Consider the following 18,483-nt stretch of genomic DNA (forward strand, 5'->3'; position numbering starts at 1 on the left):
TTTGTTTGACATTAGGTACCACCCACACATCATTTCCAAATAGTTTGGTTTTTTCTTAAAGTATAACAGGCAGTAAATTGCATGTCCTTTTCCGATAACTTCTCCCATGAAACCATATCAATATTATGATCTAAATCTAAAGGGACCCATGCAGAGCAGAGCAAGGGAAGCTGGACCTGCTTCCCTCTCCTTTTAAGGGCAGCTGTGACTGCTGGGGCAGATGTGACTTCACAACCAGCCAAGTAATAATGGGGGTGAGCTACCAGTGCAGCAGGCAGCAGCCAACAGGGCTGCACAAAGGCAGCGGGAGAGCTGGGGAAGGCCCAGGCTTTAAAGTACAAGAGTGACTTGAGTATGTTGCACTGTGCCTGCAGAGAGGAGGAGAGGCAAGTAGCAGCCCTGGCTCTAGATGCTCTGCCCCTTTAAGAGCTGTGCGCCTCCAGAGGTAGGAATGGAAGTGATGGAGAGGGGTGGGAATGGCCTATGTGACAGGCAGCTGGAGGCAAGCTACAAGGGTGGGCGGATGTGTAGAAACCTCTGGTGTTTGTGTAGCTGCAAGGCAGTCCGCTGTGCAAATGGGGTAAGAGCCACAACCATAGCTCCTTCCACCTTCGGTCTCTCCTGCCCAACCTACCAACTGGCATGCAGCCCCTGGACCGTTGACTACAGGCAGCTTGCTTCAACAAGAATCAAGATACATTATATAAAAAAGACAAATCCCACATTCAACACAGCTGTTCATGATAAAATCCTACATTTGTAGTAACACAATTAAGCAGCAAATCTCTAAAAACTAAAATAAAAACAAAAGTGAATTATTTGCAAAATGAAAATATATCAGAATGCGGCAGATATATATATGGACCACATGACTATTACAAAAATGTGCCCCCAGGTGGAATTTTACAAATCAGGAATTAAGTGTCACCCTCACTCCTCCGACAATTACACTCCCCTTGCTTCCATCACATAGTACCATCCACTCAATTCTCACTTTGGCAAAACACTCAAAACATTCCACAACCCATCATCATGTCCAAATCCAGCAGTTGCAAAGACAAAAAAGCAACATCTCTCACTTGGGATAACACAAACACCTTTCCCCCATCTGTTATCAAGGGAGATTAAACCCTTCCCCACCAAGAGACCCTCACCCTGGGGGGTGGCGTTCAGGCCCAGCCACCAACGCCCTTGAGTCTTGACCCTCACAGAACAATAATGGCGGAAGAACAATAAACTGAAAAGGACAAATCGTAGCAGGGATAGGAACAAACTGCATACCTTATTAGATAGCAGTTACAGTGAGAACTTGGATGCACCACTGAGTTGGATGGCTTTAAAACAGGACTGGGCAAATTCATGGAGGAGAAGGTCACAGGGGCCACTAGCCAGGATGCCTCTGCTCTGCCTCCATAGCTGGAAGCAGAAATGCTTCTGAGTGCCAGTTGCTGGAAACAGGAAGGGACAGTGCTCTTGTGCTCACGTCTGGCTGTGAAGGTTTCTCACAGACTGGCCACTATGAGAACGGGATGCTGGACTGAACCAGGCTCTTCTTGTGTCCTTAACTTGCTCTTTTAATTCTTTAGCCGACTTTCACCATGCCTATCCCTAAACATTTTTTTTAGAAAAAAAGCACTGGCTGCCACGGGCAAAAAGGACAATGGGAAAGCTACCTATTGCCACATTCTGAGCTGATTGACATGTGTTCTGGTATTCTTTGGGGGGGGGACCGCTTGGCTCAGTGGTGGTCTGCTGGCTGAGCCCCTTTGGCTCACACCTCTGTGCAAGCAGGTCTCAGGTAATAAGTACCTGAAGGGTGGGAAGAGCAGAAACATCCCAGATGTTTCCTATCCAGCTCTACCCCACCAACCCCAGTTCCTTCCCACTCCCCACAGTTACCAATACCAGGAGGGGGAAATGTACAAAATGGTAATCACTTAGCTAATAAGCTATGTTTACAATTTAATTGATATGATTTATACTGATTGCAGGATTCAGTCTTTTCTCCAGGGCAGAATTCATGCAGCCTTGCTGAGAAATCTTCCTTGTCAACAGTTTGGATCCTTTTCTCTCTCATGTTTTTCTCCAGGGACATCTGCTTTAGAGATGGCCTTGGCCCCCCTCATCTTCCTGGCTGTGCTAGCTCTAGTTCATCACCCCCTGATGGTCAGTGATCACACAGACTTGGCCACACTGGACCGGCTCCAGGAGCGTGAGAAGCTGATGAAAACAGAAATGGGACGCCTGCAGACAGAATTTGACCAAAAGGGCTGGAGCTGGGACCCAAGGCAGAGCCGGGAGGATTGGGTGACAACCGATCCGGCAGCAGAGGATGGAACCTGGGATGGGTGGCACTACGTAGCGCTGGTCATTCTCATCCTGTTTGGGTGCTGCGGACGCACCAAAGAGAAGGAACCCGGTTATGACTGGAGCACAGACAGCTCCAGCACCACCACCTTTGGTGAAGAAGACTATGACGACACTGACACGGAATCCGAATGCGACGAATCCAAGCAAAAAATGCTGGAGACCTTCTATGACCAGCACGTTGAACTGGAAACCAGTGGTCTGACCAGCACGTGTGATTTTGTGGAGACCTTTGTGAATGACTTGCTGGAGGCTTGTCGCGGAGCCCTTCCCTACCAGAACATCCACCCTGTGCTGGAGAATTGCATCGGGGTGGACAGTGCCTTTGAAGGATGGCACACCCAGACGCCTTCCAAAGCTTTCCACGTTCTCGTGCCCGTACTGCCACCCAAGGGGCACTCTTTCCACATTGAAACTAGTGAATCTGAGGGTGCCCCAAGCACACATGGACACATCTTGGTGGAGACAGAATGTGTGTGCAAGAGAGAGAGGTTCCTGGGGGACGTGGTGTGTTTCCTTCACCACCCAGAGCAAGAACTGAGCAGTGGCAAGCAAGGAATCTACCTTTTCCACGTTTTGTGCACCAGCTTCCACTTGGATGTGGAGAAAACCATCCACTGGTTCCAAGGCCTGGTGGGCAAGGCCTGGCCCAGTATCCAGCCCTGGTACAACTTTGACCTTGTGCCTCAGCCTTCTAATTCAACATGTCGACTGAAATTGGTATACCAGTCAGGCACGTCGATCTCTGTTGACATCATACTCGGGGTGCAGCAAGGAGACTCCTTGGTCTTCCTTACCACCCAACCTGCCGAGATGGATCGTTTGACTGGCACTGTCTGGCAGAAATCCTATGCTGTCCAGGAGCTGCTCTTTTTTCAGTGGGTGAGCCTGCGAGTCCCAGAGGAGAGCTGCCACCTGAAATGTCTCCAGATCATAATCTATTTCAAAGAGTCCAGCCCATCAGAGGGGAAGAACATGGTGCTCACCAACTATCACTACAAGACTTGCCTGATGCATCTCTTGCTCTCTCAGCCCCCGTTGGACTGGGGCCCTGAGAGCTCTGCACAAAGACTTCAGGACATCCTCTTGTATATGCACACCGCCCTGCAGGAGAGATATCTTCAGCATTTCGTTATTGGTAACATCTCCTTGCCTATCCGGATCCCTATGCCTAATGTCCTCCGGAGGGCAACACCCGTAAATCTTTTCAGGCACTTGGCAGAGGACCCAAACCTTCATGCCAAGGCAATGAAGGAGTTTGCAGAGGTTGTGCAACCAGTGAGGGCTCTGTTGACAGGGTACCGACAGTAGCAAAAGTCAGCTCTGTTAGAAAGACCAGCCTTTTGTGTATTTTTCTGTATTTTTCTGTGCTCCAGTTCCAACAGAATTTGCTATATTAAATTTGAAATAAAGGTTCCAGCAAACTGTGTTCTTAAATGCCTGCCAGGCCTCCAATGAAGCCACTGTGTTTCACTGCTTCTCTAGGTCTACCTTTAGAAAACCCATAAACTAACCACAGGCATCTGATGGCCACAGGGCTGCATTTGCAACTTCCCCAGCTGTTTTTTCAATGGAACATGAGATGGAAGGAGGGGTCACTAATCTGTCTTGGTCTGAAAACAAAAGAAGTGTGTCGATTCCTAACTATGGCAGCACTGTCACACTGTGTGCAGGGGCCATACCCAACACTGGTGGTGCCTGTGGCAGAAAATCCAAAGAAATTAATGAACAGGGGGCACAGCAAGCTGTTTGGACAGGGGTGGGTAGCTTCTGACCATCCATATCCTGTTGGGCTCCCATCAGCCCCAACCAGCATGGCCAAGGGCTGATGGGAGTTGTAGTCCAGCAACACCTGGGGGACCACAGTCTTCCTACCACTGAGTTAGAAAGCTGTCCTGCACATGCCTCATTCAAATGAATGGGAACCACCAGAGCATTTTTTATTCTCTTCAAAATAAGAACTGCACAATGTATCCCTGCAAAGGTTTCTAAGGACAGCAGTCTACCATGGATTCAAGGCTGGTTATGCATGCAATTTTTGAACAGCAGCCACACAATGCCCTCTTCAGAATGCCATCCTATATTATTTTCCCTTTTAGTTTCTGTGGAAAATCTAGCAAGTTAAAAAACAAAGAGCTGTGGAAATGGTAGATGTGGATTAAATTGGGGTGTGGTGGATACGAGGTGGCATTTGGATGAGGATGTGTAGAGGCAGTGAAAAGCTTGCATGCATGGAGAGCAGGGATTCCTAAATAAACTGTGCAGGAGCATCCAGGCACTTGTCCAGGCTTCATGTTTCCTTCAGAATGAGGCACAGGGGACGCAGGGATATGCATACCCCCAAACAACAACAAATGTTTATTTGGCTTTACGCCCATCATGAAGCACAACACAACAAAACAAATCAAATAAAACAGTGGACTCATACAAACCACAAGTAGTATAACACAGTTCATAACTCACAAGGACGGATATTAGCCATTCATAAAAATAAGTTTAAGATTAAGATTAAAAAAATTTGGCACTACACTAAAAACAATATCTGATGTCATTATAGAAAATTCTTATGACTATCAATAATCAGCTAACATTCCGTTCCGTCTCTTGTACAAGAGGACGGCTGTTAGGAATTTAGCAACCTGTAGGGTAATATAAGGATCCACATCTTGAAGTACCCAGGCAAGCTGTAGGTCTACTGGTTTGTCAGCCATAGGCTGGATTATGGGGTTTAGTATACTAGCACGGGCTGAACTGTACAAAGGGCAGATAAACATAACATGATGTAGAGATTCAGATGTTTTCATTTCACAAGCACACATTGAAGGGACTTGGCCCTTAGTGAATCTATGTCTCAGCACGTTTGTTGGAAAGACATTGAACCTAGCTCTAATGAAGGCATATCGGTGAGACGCGGCCATAAGCGATGTTAAGTAGGACGGAGCGCGGTAGATAGGGGTTATGCCGAAATTTAACGGCGAGCAGGCTCCACCACCAGCTACGAAATTTTGGTATAGCTCCGCATCATCCAGCCTTTGATTTATACACCTTTTTGCCACATTTAGATCCAGTTTGAGCAATTCAGTGGGCGAGATCTCATAGGACAGCAATTTGGCATGGATTTTTCCTGACCACAAATTTGTGAAGTCATCCCGCCACATGCATTGAATTAGATAGTGGTTCGGGAGTTTATGCCATAGGGATATCCAATAGATCAAAACTCTCCTCCATATGACTAACTCCACTGAGGGGATCTTCATTTCTAAGCGAATGGCCGCATTACTTACGCATGTTGGTAATTTTAAAAGTCGGCGTAAGAAATGGCTTTGAAGTGTCTCTAAAGGTGAGAGGTTTGCAAAGGCAGCCCATAAAGGAGCAGCATAGGCCATTGTGGCCATCACTTTGATGCTATACACTTTCAAGGCCGCAGGGATGAATAAGGCCCCCTCAGAGTAGAAAAAACGGAGGAGGGAGTGTGATAGGGCTTTTGTCTTGTTTTGAAGATATTCAACGTGCGCTTTCCACCCTAAATTATATTGAAAATAAATTCCTAAGTATTTAAATTTATGTACTTGTTCGATTTTTGTGCCCTCTAGCTTCCAAGAATAAAGTTTTCGACTCCTTGAAAATATCAGTACTTTAGACTTGGTGTGGTTGATAGACAGATGATTAGAATGGCAATATGTCGCAAAAATCTTTAATGCCCTCCTTAAACCCACTCTAGAGTAAGAGAGTAGTACCGCATCATCTGCGTAGAGAAGTAAAGGACAACGGTAATCAGCTATGCGAGGGGTGTGGATAAATTTTTGTGCGATGGCTAATGGGTTCCTCATATCACTGATAAATAAGTTAAAAAGAAGCATAAGGCGGAAATGCATGCACTAGTGAAAGTTTAGCCCGAAGTTTAAGGGAGATACCAATTGTAAGGCCACCTTTAGGCCGGCCACCATTCGTTGACGGGCTAGCAGGCAGACATATAAACTCAAAGCCATTTAACTCAATTTCCTCCTCCACCCAAGTTTCTTGTAATAGTATAATAAGTGTGATGGCCTGGGATTCCGATTCGGAGGATGAAACAGAGGAATCCCAGCCTGCACAGGAGTCCCCGCCTCCAGGGCCGGCTGAACTGGGGCAAGGCCTAGATGCTGAAGAGCCTGCACCTGTGGCAGTGCATCAGGAGCTGGCCCCAGGTGAAGCCCTTCTGGCCCCAGAGAGGCTTGACGACTCAGTGGCCACAGGTGAGCCTCCTCCAGGGCCCAGTAACCCTTCGGCCTCTCCTGATCTGCAGAGGCTTAGAGCAGAGAGGCGAAGGGAACTGGTTGCCCCCAGGAGGAGTGCTCGCCTTAAGGCCAGAGGAGGCGGGGCTCCTGGGGGCTGGGACCGCCCCTGGCCTTAGAAGAGGATAAAAGCCCAGTCAGCCCGGCCCCAGGTTGCGGGAGCAACGTCGTTGTTGGCTTCGGACCTTCCTGTGTTCCTGATCCCTGCTCGGTCTCCTGTTCCTGACTATCCGGTACTCCTGTTCCCTGCTCGGCTTCCTGTTCCCGACCATCCGGTGTTCCTGTTCCCTGCACAGCCTCCTGTTCCAGCGTTCCTGTTCCCCGCCCGGCTCTCTGCCTCGGACCTCGCCCCTCTTCGTGTGGACTCTGCTACACCCAAGGTACCTTACCCCCGGGACCAGCACAGTTTGCTCCCGCCACACCCGCACTCCCCCTTCGTAGGGGTGCGTTCGGGAAGAGCCAGAGGCCATGGCTGAACAGGCGGCTGCACTGGTGGCTTTGGCCCAGGAGAACCAGGCCTTGACTCACACCGTGCAGCAGCTCAGTGACGCGGTTGTGGCACTTCAGCAACGCTTGGAAGCCCTACCGGCTCCTGGGGCCGACGCCCCGGCTCCGGGCAAGTACCCAGTGGCTTTGCCTGAGAAATTTGATGGAGCCCCGGCCAGCTTTCCCATGTTCCTGGCCCAGGCCAAGCTGTATATTCAGGGGCGAGCCCGGAACTTTCCTGATGACCGCACCAAGGTGCACTTTTTGATTAGTTTGTTAAAGGACCAGGCGGCCAAGTGGGCGTTGCCGCTACTCAGGCAAGACTCCCCCTTGCTGGCAGACTATACGGGGTTTTGCAATCGTTTGGAGGCCGCGTTCGGCAACCCCCAGAAAGGGAGTCAAGCCAACCGGGCGATTCGGCGTTTGAAACAAGGCAAGTCCACGGTGGCCGCATATACCACGGAGTTTCGGCTGTTGGCACAGGACTTGACCTGGAATGACTCGGCACTGCGGGACCAGTATCTCGAAGGGCTTTCGGACGAGGTACTGGACCAGTTGGCCACAATGGAACGTCCCACCACGCTGGACACTCTCATTCAACGGAGTCTACAAATAGACGACCGGTTGGAGGATCGTCGTCAGGCCCGGGGTCGCCGACACTTCCAGTTCACGGCACCAGCTTTTTCCGGCAGCCCCACGGTCACGACTGATTTAACGGAGGAGCCTATGCAGCTGGGGGCAGTGCGGCCACGCCTTTCCCCCGCAGAGAAGGCGCGGCGTCGGGAGGGAAATCTCTGTCTTTACTGTGGCGGAAGTGGACACTTCGCTCGGTCCTGCCCTGAGAAACCGCCAACCCCAGTAGCTGATGGCCCTAGCTACCGGGGGTCCCAAACCGTACAGAATGGGCCCGCACCAATGGACTTGCAACATCTTATGGTTTCGGTACGTTTATACCCTCCAGGTGGGCCCTGGATCCTCACCCATGCTTTGGTAGATTCAGGGGCAACCCGCTCCTATATGGACGCTGCTTTTGCCGCCCATCATCAGGTGCCACTTCGGAACAAGCCAGTACCGGTCCAGGTGGAAGCGATTGACGGTCGACTTCTGCGTTCAGGTGCCGTTACTCAGGAGACCCAGCCCCTGCTCCTGTGTCTCCAGCAGCACCGGGAGTTGCGAACTTTGGACATTGCCTCTATGCCCCGCTTCCCCCTGGTGCTCGGGATGGACTGGCTGGAAGCCCACAACGTTCAGATTGACTGGGTCAAACGGACCGTGCACTTCCCAGACCCATGTTCCCATGCTCAATCCGGAACGCTGGCGGCCGCACCCTCAGAGGAGGCAGCACCCACGCTCCCAGCCGTGTACCAGGACTACCAGGACGTGTTCGAGGAACGGGGGGCAGACCAGCTGCCGCCGCATCGGCCTTTTGACTGCGGCATAGACCTCCAACCCGGAGCGCCTTTACCAGTGAGTCGCTTATATTCCCTAACAGAGCCAGAGCGCGAGGCTTTGCAGGACTTCTTGCGCAAGAACCTAGAGCGTGGGTTCATTAGGCCTTCCACCTCGCCTACAGCGGCACCAGTGCTTTTTGTTAAGAAGAAATGTGGGGAACTCCGCCCTTGCCATGATTACCGAGCCCTGAACAAAATTACCGTCCCAGACCGGTACCCCTTGCCCCTTATCTCGGAGCTGCTGGAGCGGGTGCAAGGGGCACAGGTGTTCACCAAGCTGGACCTCCGGGGGGCCTACAACTTGATTCGGATCCGAGCCGGGGATGAGTGGAAGACAGCGTTTGGTACCCGGTACGGGCAGTTCGAATATTTGGTTATGCCTTTCGGTTTGTGCAACGCGCCTGCTGTGTTTCAACGCTACATCAACCACGTGTTTCAGGACTTGTTAGACAAGTACGTGGTGGTGTATTTGGATGACATACTGATTTACTCCCGTGACCCGGCTCGCCATGAGGGACATGTCCGGACCGTGCTGCAGCGCTTGCGTGAGCACCATTTGTACGCAAAGCTCAGCAAGTGCGAGTTCCATCAGCGGACTGTGGACTTCCTTGGTCACCGGCTCTCTCCAGATGGGGTGCAAATGGACCCGGGGAAGGTGACAGCGGTTCAAGAATGGGCGGCACCCCGGAACCGCAAGGACCTACAGCGTTTCCTGGGGTTCGCCAATTACTACCGGACCTTCATCGCTGATTATGCTCATCGCACCACCCCGTTGACCCGGCTACTGCGCCCAAAGACGCCGTTTTCCTGGGACAAGGAGGCAGAGGAGGCGTTTCAGGGGTTGAAGGCCTGTTTCCAGAGGGCACCAATCTTACAACATCCGGACCCCTCTCGACCCTTTGTGGTGGAGACCGACGCTTCCAGTACGGCTCTCGGTGCCATCTTGTCTCAACAGATTGGTCCTGAAGCGCCACTCTTACCCTGTGCCTTCTATTCCCGCCAGCTCCTACCAGCGGAGCGTAACTATACTGTGTGGGAGCGGGAACTACTGGCCATCAAGGTAGCCTTTGAGGTCTGGCGCCACCATCTTGAGGGGGCACGACATCCGGTGGAGGTGAGAACCGACCACCGGAACCTGGAGTACCTCCAGACCACCCGCAAGCTGAACCAAAGACAGATCCGGTGGGCGTTGTTCTTTTCCCGGTTCCAGTTCCGGATCCGCTACATCCCTAGCTCTCAGAATCAGAAGGCGGATGCCCTGTCCCGGAAACCTGAAGACAACGCAGACACGGTACAGCAAGCAGAACCCACCACGATCCTACCTCCGGCTGCATTCCTGGCCACCCAGGAGGCGCAGCCACTGCAGGTTCGGGTGCAGGAACAGCAGCGGGTCGACGCTTGGGCCCAGGAACGACTCCGGGAGCTGGCTGAAGGGTCCAGCCCACAGTATCCGGGGCTGGTCCTGCATCAGGGCCTTCTGCTGCACCACGGTCGTCTGTACATCCCGCCAGGGCCACTACGGCTGGAGGTTCTTCGGATGGCCCATGATGCCCCAGCAGCGGGGCACTTTGGACGGTATCGGACCACCCATCTGGTCAGTCGAGAGTTTTGGTGGCCCCGCCTGAAGGCTGACGTGGCTCGCTACGTTGCTGGTTGTGATGTCTGCCGGCGCGCCAAGGGACCTACCGGGCGACCCCCCGGCCTACTTCAGCCATTGCCAGTTCCACCGCGCCCTTGGCACACGGTTTCGTTGGACTTTGTAGTGGACTTACCCTCGTCTCGTGGCTGTACCTGCCTTCTGGTTTTCTCCGACCATTTCACCAAGATGGTGCACTGCGCTCCCTGTCCATCGGTACCCACAGCCAAGGAAACTGCTCAGCTGTACCTTCAGCATGTCTTCCGCCTGCATGGCCTACCTGAGCGTGTGGTGTCCGACCGGGGTGTTCAATTCACATCCCGGTTCTGGCGAGCATTGCACCAGACCCTCGGGACGGAGGTCTGTCTCTCATCAGCCTACCACCCACAGACCGATGGCCAGACGGAACGGGCGAACGCGGTGCTGGAGCAGTACCTCCGGTGTTACTGCAGCTACCAGCAGGATGACTGGGTCGACCACCTGGCATTGGCGGAGTTCGCCTACAATAACGCGGTGAATGCGTCCACCCAGCAGACCCCGTTCCAGGCCAGTTATGGTTATCATCCACGGCTGTTTCCAGAGGTGCTGCCGACATCCGCGGTCCCGGCGGTGACGGAGTGGCTTCAAGAGCTCCAGTCCCAGCAACAGCTTTTGGTGGAGCAACTGCACCAGGCCAAGGAAGCGTACAAAGCCCAGGCCGACCGCCACCGCCAGGTGGGGCCGGAACTTCGCGTCGGTGACCTGGTTTGGCTCTCCACTCGCCACCTCCACCCCTCTCGACCTTCGCAGAAGTTGGACGCCCGCTTCACCGGCCCGTTCCCTATCGTAGACCAAGTCTCTCCTGTGGCATTTCGTCTCCGGTTACCCGCAACCCTGAAGGTTCACCCGGTCTTCCACAGGTCCCTTTTGAGTCCGGTGGCCCCACCCGACGAGTTCCACCCGAACCGTCCCCGACCGCAGCCAGTGTTGGTTCGGGGAGAGCCTGAGTACGAGGTGGAACGCATCCTGGACTCCCGATACCGCAGGGGAATGCTGCAGTATCTCATTGACTGGAAGGGGTACGGACCGGAGGACCGTTCCTGGGAACCAGCGGCCAACGTCCACGCACCTGCCTGCCTCCGAGAGTTCCATGCGACGTACCCCAGCAAGCCGGGTCCGGACCCTCGGTTGAGGGGGGGGCCTGGGAGGGGGGATGGTGTGATGGCCTGGGATTCCGATTCGGAGGATGAAACAGAGGAATCCCAGCCTGCACAGGAGTCCCCGCCTCCAGGGCCGGCTGAACTGGGGCAAGGCCTAGATGCTGAAGAGCCTGCACCTGTGGCAGTGCATCAGGAGCTGGCCCCAGGTGAAGCCCTTCTGGCCCCAGAGAGGCTTGACGACTCAGTGGCCACAGGTGAGCCTCCTCCAGGGCCCAGTAACCCTTCGGCCTCTCCTGATCTGCAGAGGCTTAGAGCAGAGAGGCGAAGGGAACTGGTTGCCCCCAGGAGGAGTGCTCGCCTTAAGGCCAGAGGAGGCGGGGCTCCTGGGGGCTGGGACCGCCCCTGGCCTTAGAAGAGGATAAAAGCCCAGTCAGCCCGGCCCCAGGTTGCGGGAGCAACGTCGTTGTTGGCTTCGGACCTTCCTGTGTTCCTGATCCCTGCTCGGTCTCCTGTTCCTGACTATCCGGTACTCCTGTTCCCTGCTCGGCTTCCTGTTCCCGACCATCCGGTGTTCCTGTTCCCTGCACAGCCTCCTGTTCCAGCGTTCCTGTTCCCCGCCCGGCTCTCTGCCTCGGACCTCGCCCCTCTTCGTGTGGACTCTGCTACACCCAAGGTACCTTACCCCCGGGACCAGCACAATAAGAAAGGAATTAATATATTTTTGGAATTCTGGATCTAATTTTTTACTTTTCCATCCAGCAATGTTCCAACTTAATATTGAAGGCTGGGGTTTCCCCGTACCTCCAATTGACTGTCATTCGGAAAATTGGCTCAACTTTAATACGGGAAGAGGGGAGCCAATAAAGAAATCAGTTATCTTCCTCTGATGAAAAACTTCTCGTAAAGGCTGAGTGGGATTTACAAGGTCATCTGACTGTTGAGCTTGGCCACTCGATCTACTAGGAGTAGGACCTTGAACAGGGGCGGACCCCTTTTCCAAAAGAGTTTGGTGGGCCACCCGGGGTGGACCAGCTATCTCGTCAGAAGTTTGGTCTCTCTGTAGCCTGCTACTGGTCTTTTGAGCTACATGATTTATGTGGCCTGTTGGGTCTTCAATCAGTTCCGTCACTGATCTTGCTGTTGAATCCATAATACTCCGCAAGGAGGGATGAGGCTGGGCGGGAGGACTATTTGGGGAGGTTGGCAAAGGCACCTCTTCTCTTGATTGGTCAGTGCTATAAGAAGGTTCCAGGTCTGGCATTGATGAATGTGTAGAAGGGGATTTTTCCTGTTGTGTGCTGCTTTCTTCAGGTATGTTTTTCGATGGACGGTCATGCAAATCTATTAAGAGCACAGAGGATTGTTCTGCTTGGAGGGGAGGACTGGTTGTTTCTTCTTGGGGTTGTATCTTATCCTCCATTGCCGACATGCATTTAGCATTAGATATTGAGAGATCCATATGATCTGGTTCTTCTAGAGAGACATATTCGCTGTACGTGAGTATTCTGGTGCTGAGCTTCCTAATAAGTTGGGTTTTAAGCGATTCCAGTCTTTTAATAATTTCTTTTTGTTCCACCACTGGTAAATCTGCGAAGGAGGCAATGAGTTCGATCTCTTCTGGTGGTGTCAGGCCACTTTCCGGATGGTCATTATTCTTTGCTAGGGGAGTGGAGACCACATAGCTCTTCTCCTGGGGTAGACCACCCACTCCGGTGTCCACTGGTGGATCGGGTTTAGCAGATTTTGAGCCCTCTTTGGTTGTTGCCTCCAACAGTAGGGGTTTAGGCTTAGAGTCTATAAAGGCTCTTGTTGGTACTATCCCACAGCGAAACAAAAATGCTTTCTTTCGTAGTATGATAGTGGGAATTTTTGTGGATTGGAATGCAAGCAGGACTCTCTGGGATTTATGATGATGGACAAGGGGGAGGACTGCACAGAGGTCAATTTGTGTTGCCTCCATATTTAAAAGCACCTTTAGGAGATCCTTGGCACCACACAGAGTTCTCCATCTTGGGTCCCCATTTTGTATAGTTAGGCTCACTTTCCTTGGTGTTAAGATCAAGGATTGATGACCTAATTGAAGGTTAAGGCTGTATTTAAACTTGTCGGTACGTTTGTTATTTAAGGACAAACTCCTCGTCCCCTTCCTCTCTTCAAGGGACTTAACACCGGCTGACGCTGGGGAAGTAGTAACTAGCTTTTGTTGGAGGCTGTGCAGCTGGGACGAAAGATCATCTAGTCTTTTGAATATACAGTGCAAGGTTTTGATTATTAAATGGGACTGTTCAAATGTCATATGATTGGTTGTGCCAAGGACCAGTTCCTCCTTCTGAGGAGAGACTGCACTCTTACTGTTGGCCACATCACTTGTTGTTTGTGGAATTATTCGCTCTTCATCTTTAAGTGCAGATGCGCAATCAATCAGTGGGTTGAAACGGTTCTGCGTTTCTACCATGTAGGAACAATCCAGTAGATTACTCCCTTCTTTAAAGTGACATGGTTCAACCCTTGTTTGCTTTGATCTCGGAAAGGGAACGGGGACTGTCTCCTCGGAGTCTCTAAGACGTTTCCCATATCCCATATTTCAGATATCGAGAAGAGGGGGGATAGTATTTCAACGTCAACCCAGGTGATAAATATTTCCTTCTAGCCTACCAGCACTTGCAGTGGGGGGATATTTCACTACCTGTTCATATGAACGTCGGCGTCTTCACCTACACCCTCACAGGCCGGCAATTTAGGTCTATTTAGGTCTACAAGGAGACTACCGGTAAGCAGCACAGACCATTCCTTTTCACGCCCATCATCTTCCTGGTCATTGTCCTTTATGCATCATGGTAAGATAACTTTAAGAGAAACTCTATTCATTCAGTTTGCCATTTTCTTTTCAGAAGAAGAGCTCAATTGGATCAGTTTAGCATCCAATTTCCAATACTGGCAAGCCACATGCTATTTAAATTACCAAGTTGTTATGTACTGAAGTTCTCACCCTGAGCCAGCAGGGGGATACTGTAGATAGTTTTCACTCAGGTCCACATATGCAAATAAGGAATTGAAAGTGACGTTCAGTGATTGGATAGTTGCAGAAAGTTGTTACTGTTGCATTGTAGTGGAGCTCTATATAAGCAGGCTGGCTGAACCCTTCAGTTCAGTTCTGTTCTGGCCTGTGGCTGCTCCCACCTTCCCTCTCCTCAGGCTTTCATTTTGGCCGCTTCTCTTGCTGGCAACAGAAGAGCAAGTCTCTACCCCCAAACATTTTGTGAAGCTAAGTATGGCCTCATTGCGGGGCAGTATTTCAATATGAGTAGGTAAATGAGAGTACCAAAAAAAATATATGTATAGAAAAAAAACCACTGGGCCCAGCAAAGTCTTTAGGATTTATGGTTTATTTACAAATATATACCACCTAAGCCTACAATGGAGGAGTTCACAGCATTAGCACTCCAAGAGACCTTGCTTCTCCCATAGTTGCAATCTTGTCTCTCTGGCTTCCCAGCCTGCCCCTTCCACTTCCAGATTCTACCTCACATCACTCCACTCCACTCTCTGCTCTTGTCTTTGCCTTTCTAAGTACCAGCGAGTTTGAGGGAGGCCAAACCCATTTTCTGTCTGATCCACTTTCTTTGTCCCTTTGATGGCCCATTACCTAGGACAGAGTTTCAAAAGGTGTGGCAGGAGAGGATGCCAAGTGTGGTGGGAAGATTGAAGGACAACCAAAGAAACATTTACACATTTCAGTATGGAATAGTATAGTATAGTATAGTATCAAAATATATGCTTTTATTTGCAGAATATGGATAAATACCGTATTTTTCGCTCTATTGGACGCACTTTTTCCCTCCTAAAAAGTAAGGGAAAATGTCTGTGCGTCTTATGGAGCGAATGTGTGGTCCCTGGAGCCAAATCGCTGTTGCCCTGCGCTGCTGGGGTGCTCTTTGGGGGTGGGGGGAGGAGTCACGGTGCTCTGCCGGCAGCCTCCGCTTTCCCCTGAAGCCCCGGCAACGTTCGTAGGCAGCGGGAAGGCTATGCGCTCCTGTGCTGCTCTTTGGGGGTGGGGGGAGGAGCCACGCGGCTCTGCCGGCAGCCTCTGCTTTCCCCTGAAGCCCCGACAAGGTTTGCAAGCAGAGGGAAGGCTGTGCGCCTTTGCCCCGCGCTCCTGGGGTGCTCTTTGGCTGTGGGGGAAGCCACACTGCTCTACCTACAGCCTTTGCTTTCCCCTGAAGCTCCGACAAGGTTTGCAAGCAGAGGGAAGGCTGTGTGTTCCTGGGATGCTCGTGGGGATCAGCAAATTGCTGTCTTTCAGTGCCTCCTAATTCAACGGCAAAGGATTGCCTAACTGGATTCTGAGCTCCATTTGAAGTTTAAAAATATTAAGTTTGGGGATTTCTTCAAGTAGTAGTTTTGCAGAAATAGTCATAAATACATGCAAAGCATCTCCACAAACCAGTAATAGTGAGCTCAGCTAAAACTGAGCAGGCATCTGGATCATAAACAGTTTAAACTGCACAACTATAACCAGACATCCTGTGTGTTTGTGTGTGGACCATGTTCCTAGCAGCTAATCTTTATTGCTGAAAAGAGGCACTGATATTCCACTCCAAATCTATAATTCATTGTACAAATTCTTACAAGTACAGTCCACCTATACCAAACCAAAAACATTGTGTTCTCTTGTTATTGAATGGAAGCTATTTATCTGCCCTCTTTTCCTCCTCTGTTCTTTGCTGAGTAACCCCATTTTGAATCTTCCTTTCAAAACAACCATGTCCGTTTTGAGAAAACTTCAGAGATTTAGGAACTGGAGCGCAATCATTTGATCTCTTTGCTGTTCCTCCATACTCCAAGCACTTCTCATTTGCACAGCCCTGGTTTCTCTCCCTGACTATAAATATTCTTGATTAATAACAGTAAAATGCTCAAATTTTAGTTTTTGTGACTGCTGCCAATACTGACTTCCCAGTGATAATGAAAACAGCTACATTATAATGTCTGTCCTTTTCCCATTCTCTTCAATATATACCCTGGCTCGCTTTAAAGCAGCAAAGTGGACAGGAGCCACACAGTTTGCTGTTTTAAATAGTTTAGTACAACATTTGAGTCAGATATTTTTCCCCCCTTGTTTTCCTGATCTAAAAACTTGGTGCGTCTTTTGGTCAGGTGCGTCCTATGGAGCGAAAAATACGGTGTCTTCTCTAAATGAGACCAAAAACATCAAGTGTGTGCGAATGACTCATGTTTTTATGTAGCTGCTTTGTTTTATACTTTATGGATGTCACTTGATCATATTATAAAGTAGTTGTATTCTATTTTAGAAACCAAACACAGCTAGGAAAGGTTTATTTTTGTTTTGCAATGTATTTCTTATCAATAAAAAATTCAGTGTGGTGCTAGCAAATTTTTATTCTCAAACTATGCCCCAGAGGAAGACGTTTGAGAACCACCGACTTAGGCTGTCATCTCACCAGGAAGCTAGTCGGGCTGTTTGAATCCTCACCTATTTTATAAGGGTTAGAAGGGTTTCGGCACACATCCTACTGCCGTCCCCCCAAGTTATAACAATCTCAATAGGTGCAGAGGCCTTGCAAGCAGTTTGAGGGTGGGTTACCAAAGCCAGCCAAGAATTGTGGAGCCCTGTTCAATTTGTGGAGCCCTGTCTTTTTGTAAACTGCTTTGAGATTTATTCTTATTATTTACAACCAAGCAGTGGATGCATTTTATGAAATAGATAAAAATACGTTAAAAGTGGCAACTCCATTTCAAATTAAAAGTGCAGCAGATTAAAAACAACACAATCCAAAACAAATTACTGTTAATTCTTTCCTTGTTATGAATGCACACAAGAAGGAATGCTTTTTTTAAAATAGTGCTTGCTGCTATGCTACACATCCATCACCTTTCTGCTTCAGAACTATTGTGTCACTCAGATATGCCAAATTAGGTATTTATGCATTTATGTCCCATCTTTCCTCCAAGGAACTGAAGGTGCTGCACCAAGTTCTCCCAACAAACCTGTCAGGGAGGTTATTAAGGCTGAGATGTGACTGGCTCACAATTACCAGTGAGTTTCATGGCAGAGCAGGGATTTGAACCCGGGTCTCCCAGGACCTAGCCCCAAATTCTAATCATTTATGCACTCTGGCCAAAGCCGTCTTTCCCATAGGGCTTAGTGGTTCGTTGCGCCAGGGCGCCGGCCTCTCAGGGGTGCCCCAGCGAGTGGGGGAGCTGCGCGGATTTGCCGGCGGCCTCCCCTTTCCCTGCAAGTCCGCCAGCTACACCCTGCCAACCATATGGCTGCCGGACGTGCAGCTTCCCTCCCAAGCCTCTGTGGGGATTGCTCTCCCGCAGCGGCATGGGGGAGAGTTGCACCCCCTCCCCCGACGGCTGGCAGTGCACAGCTTCGCCAGAGATGACAGAGGCAGCTGCCTTACCCAAAGGCCAACCACTGAGTCCATCTAGCAGAGCATCGTCTATAATAGCTGAAAGAAGGTCGACTGGATTTTGAGGAGACTCTGCTTGGAGAAAATGCTGCAGACTGAAACGTTTTCCGTACAAGGCATGGGTCTTATCCAGGGGTCAGCAACCCTTTTCAGCCGTGGGCTGGTCCACCATCCCTCAGACCATGTGGTGGGCCAGACTATATTTTTTTTGGGGGGGGGGAGGGGGATGAACGAATTCCTATGCCCCACAAATAACCCAGAGAAGCATTTTAAATAAAAGGACACATTCTACTCTTGTGAAACCATGCTGATTCCCAGACCATCTGCGGGCCAGATTGAGAAGGCGATTGGGCCGCATCCAGCTCACTGGGTTTTGGTTGCCTGCCCCTGGTCTTGTCCCTGGGCCTCTGCTAGGTGTGCCCTCCTCACCCAGGCTCTTACACATTTGTGTGGGGCTGGCTGTGATGGGGAGCAGCAACCACCAGCTGGTGACTTCTCCTAATAATCCTGGAAATTGTAGCTTTTTGGTGCTCTACAATTCAAATGATTTTTTGGGGAAATTTAAATATTTGATGCGTATACAGCCTACCTGTTTGTTACACTTTTGCTATTTTTAATTATCTACAATGTCTTTCATTTATCAAAAAAGGAATACCTACTGTAATCTGCATTTACTGTATTAAGAACAGTCCT

At 50.4% G+C, this 18,483-nt stretch overlaps 1 protein-coding gene across 1 annotated transcript; it reads left to right on the forward strand.

Annotated features, from left to right (window-relative positions):
• Positions 1–1,609: 1,609 nt before the first annotated feature.
• On the forward strand, positions 1,610–3,691 carry ITPRIPL1 (ITPRIP like 1). Its single transcript, XM_077932605.1, has one exon. The coding sequence runs from the start codon at positions 1,972–1,974 to the stop codon at positions 3,676–3,678; it is 1,707 nt and encodes a 568-aa protein (XP_077788731.1). The 5' UTR covers positions 1,610–1,971; the 3' UTR covers positions 3,679–3,691.
• The last annotated feature ends 14,792 nt before the right edge of the window (positions 3,692–18,483 follow it).

This window comes from Podarcis muralis, chromosome 7, assembly GCF_964188315.1.
Source record: "Podarcis muralis chromosome 7, rPodMur119.hap1.1, whole genome shotgun sequence".
NCBI classification, from domain to species: Eukaryota; Metazoa; Chordata; class Lepidosauria; order Squamata; family Lacertidae; genus Podarcis; species Podarcis muralis.

Coding starts and splice junctions, on each gene's coding strand:
- ITPRIPL1 (XM_077932605.1), top strand. CDS start 1,972: ATGATTTATACTGATTGCAGGATTCAGTCTTTTCTCCAGGGCAGAATT.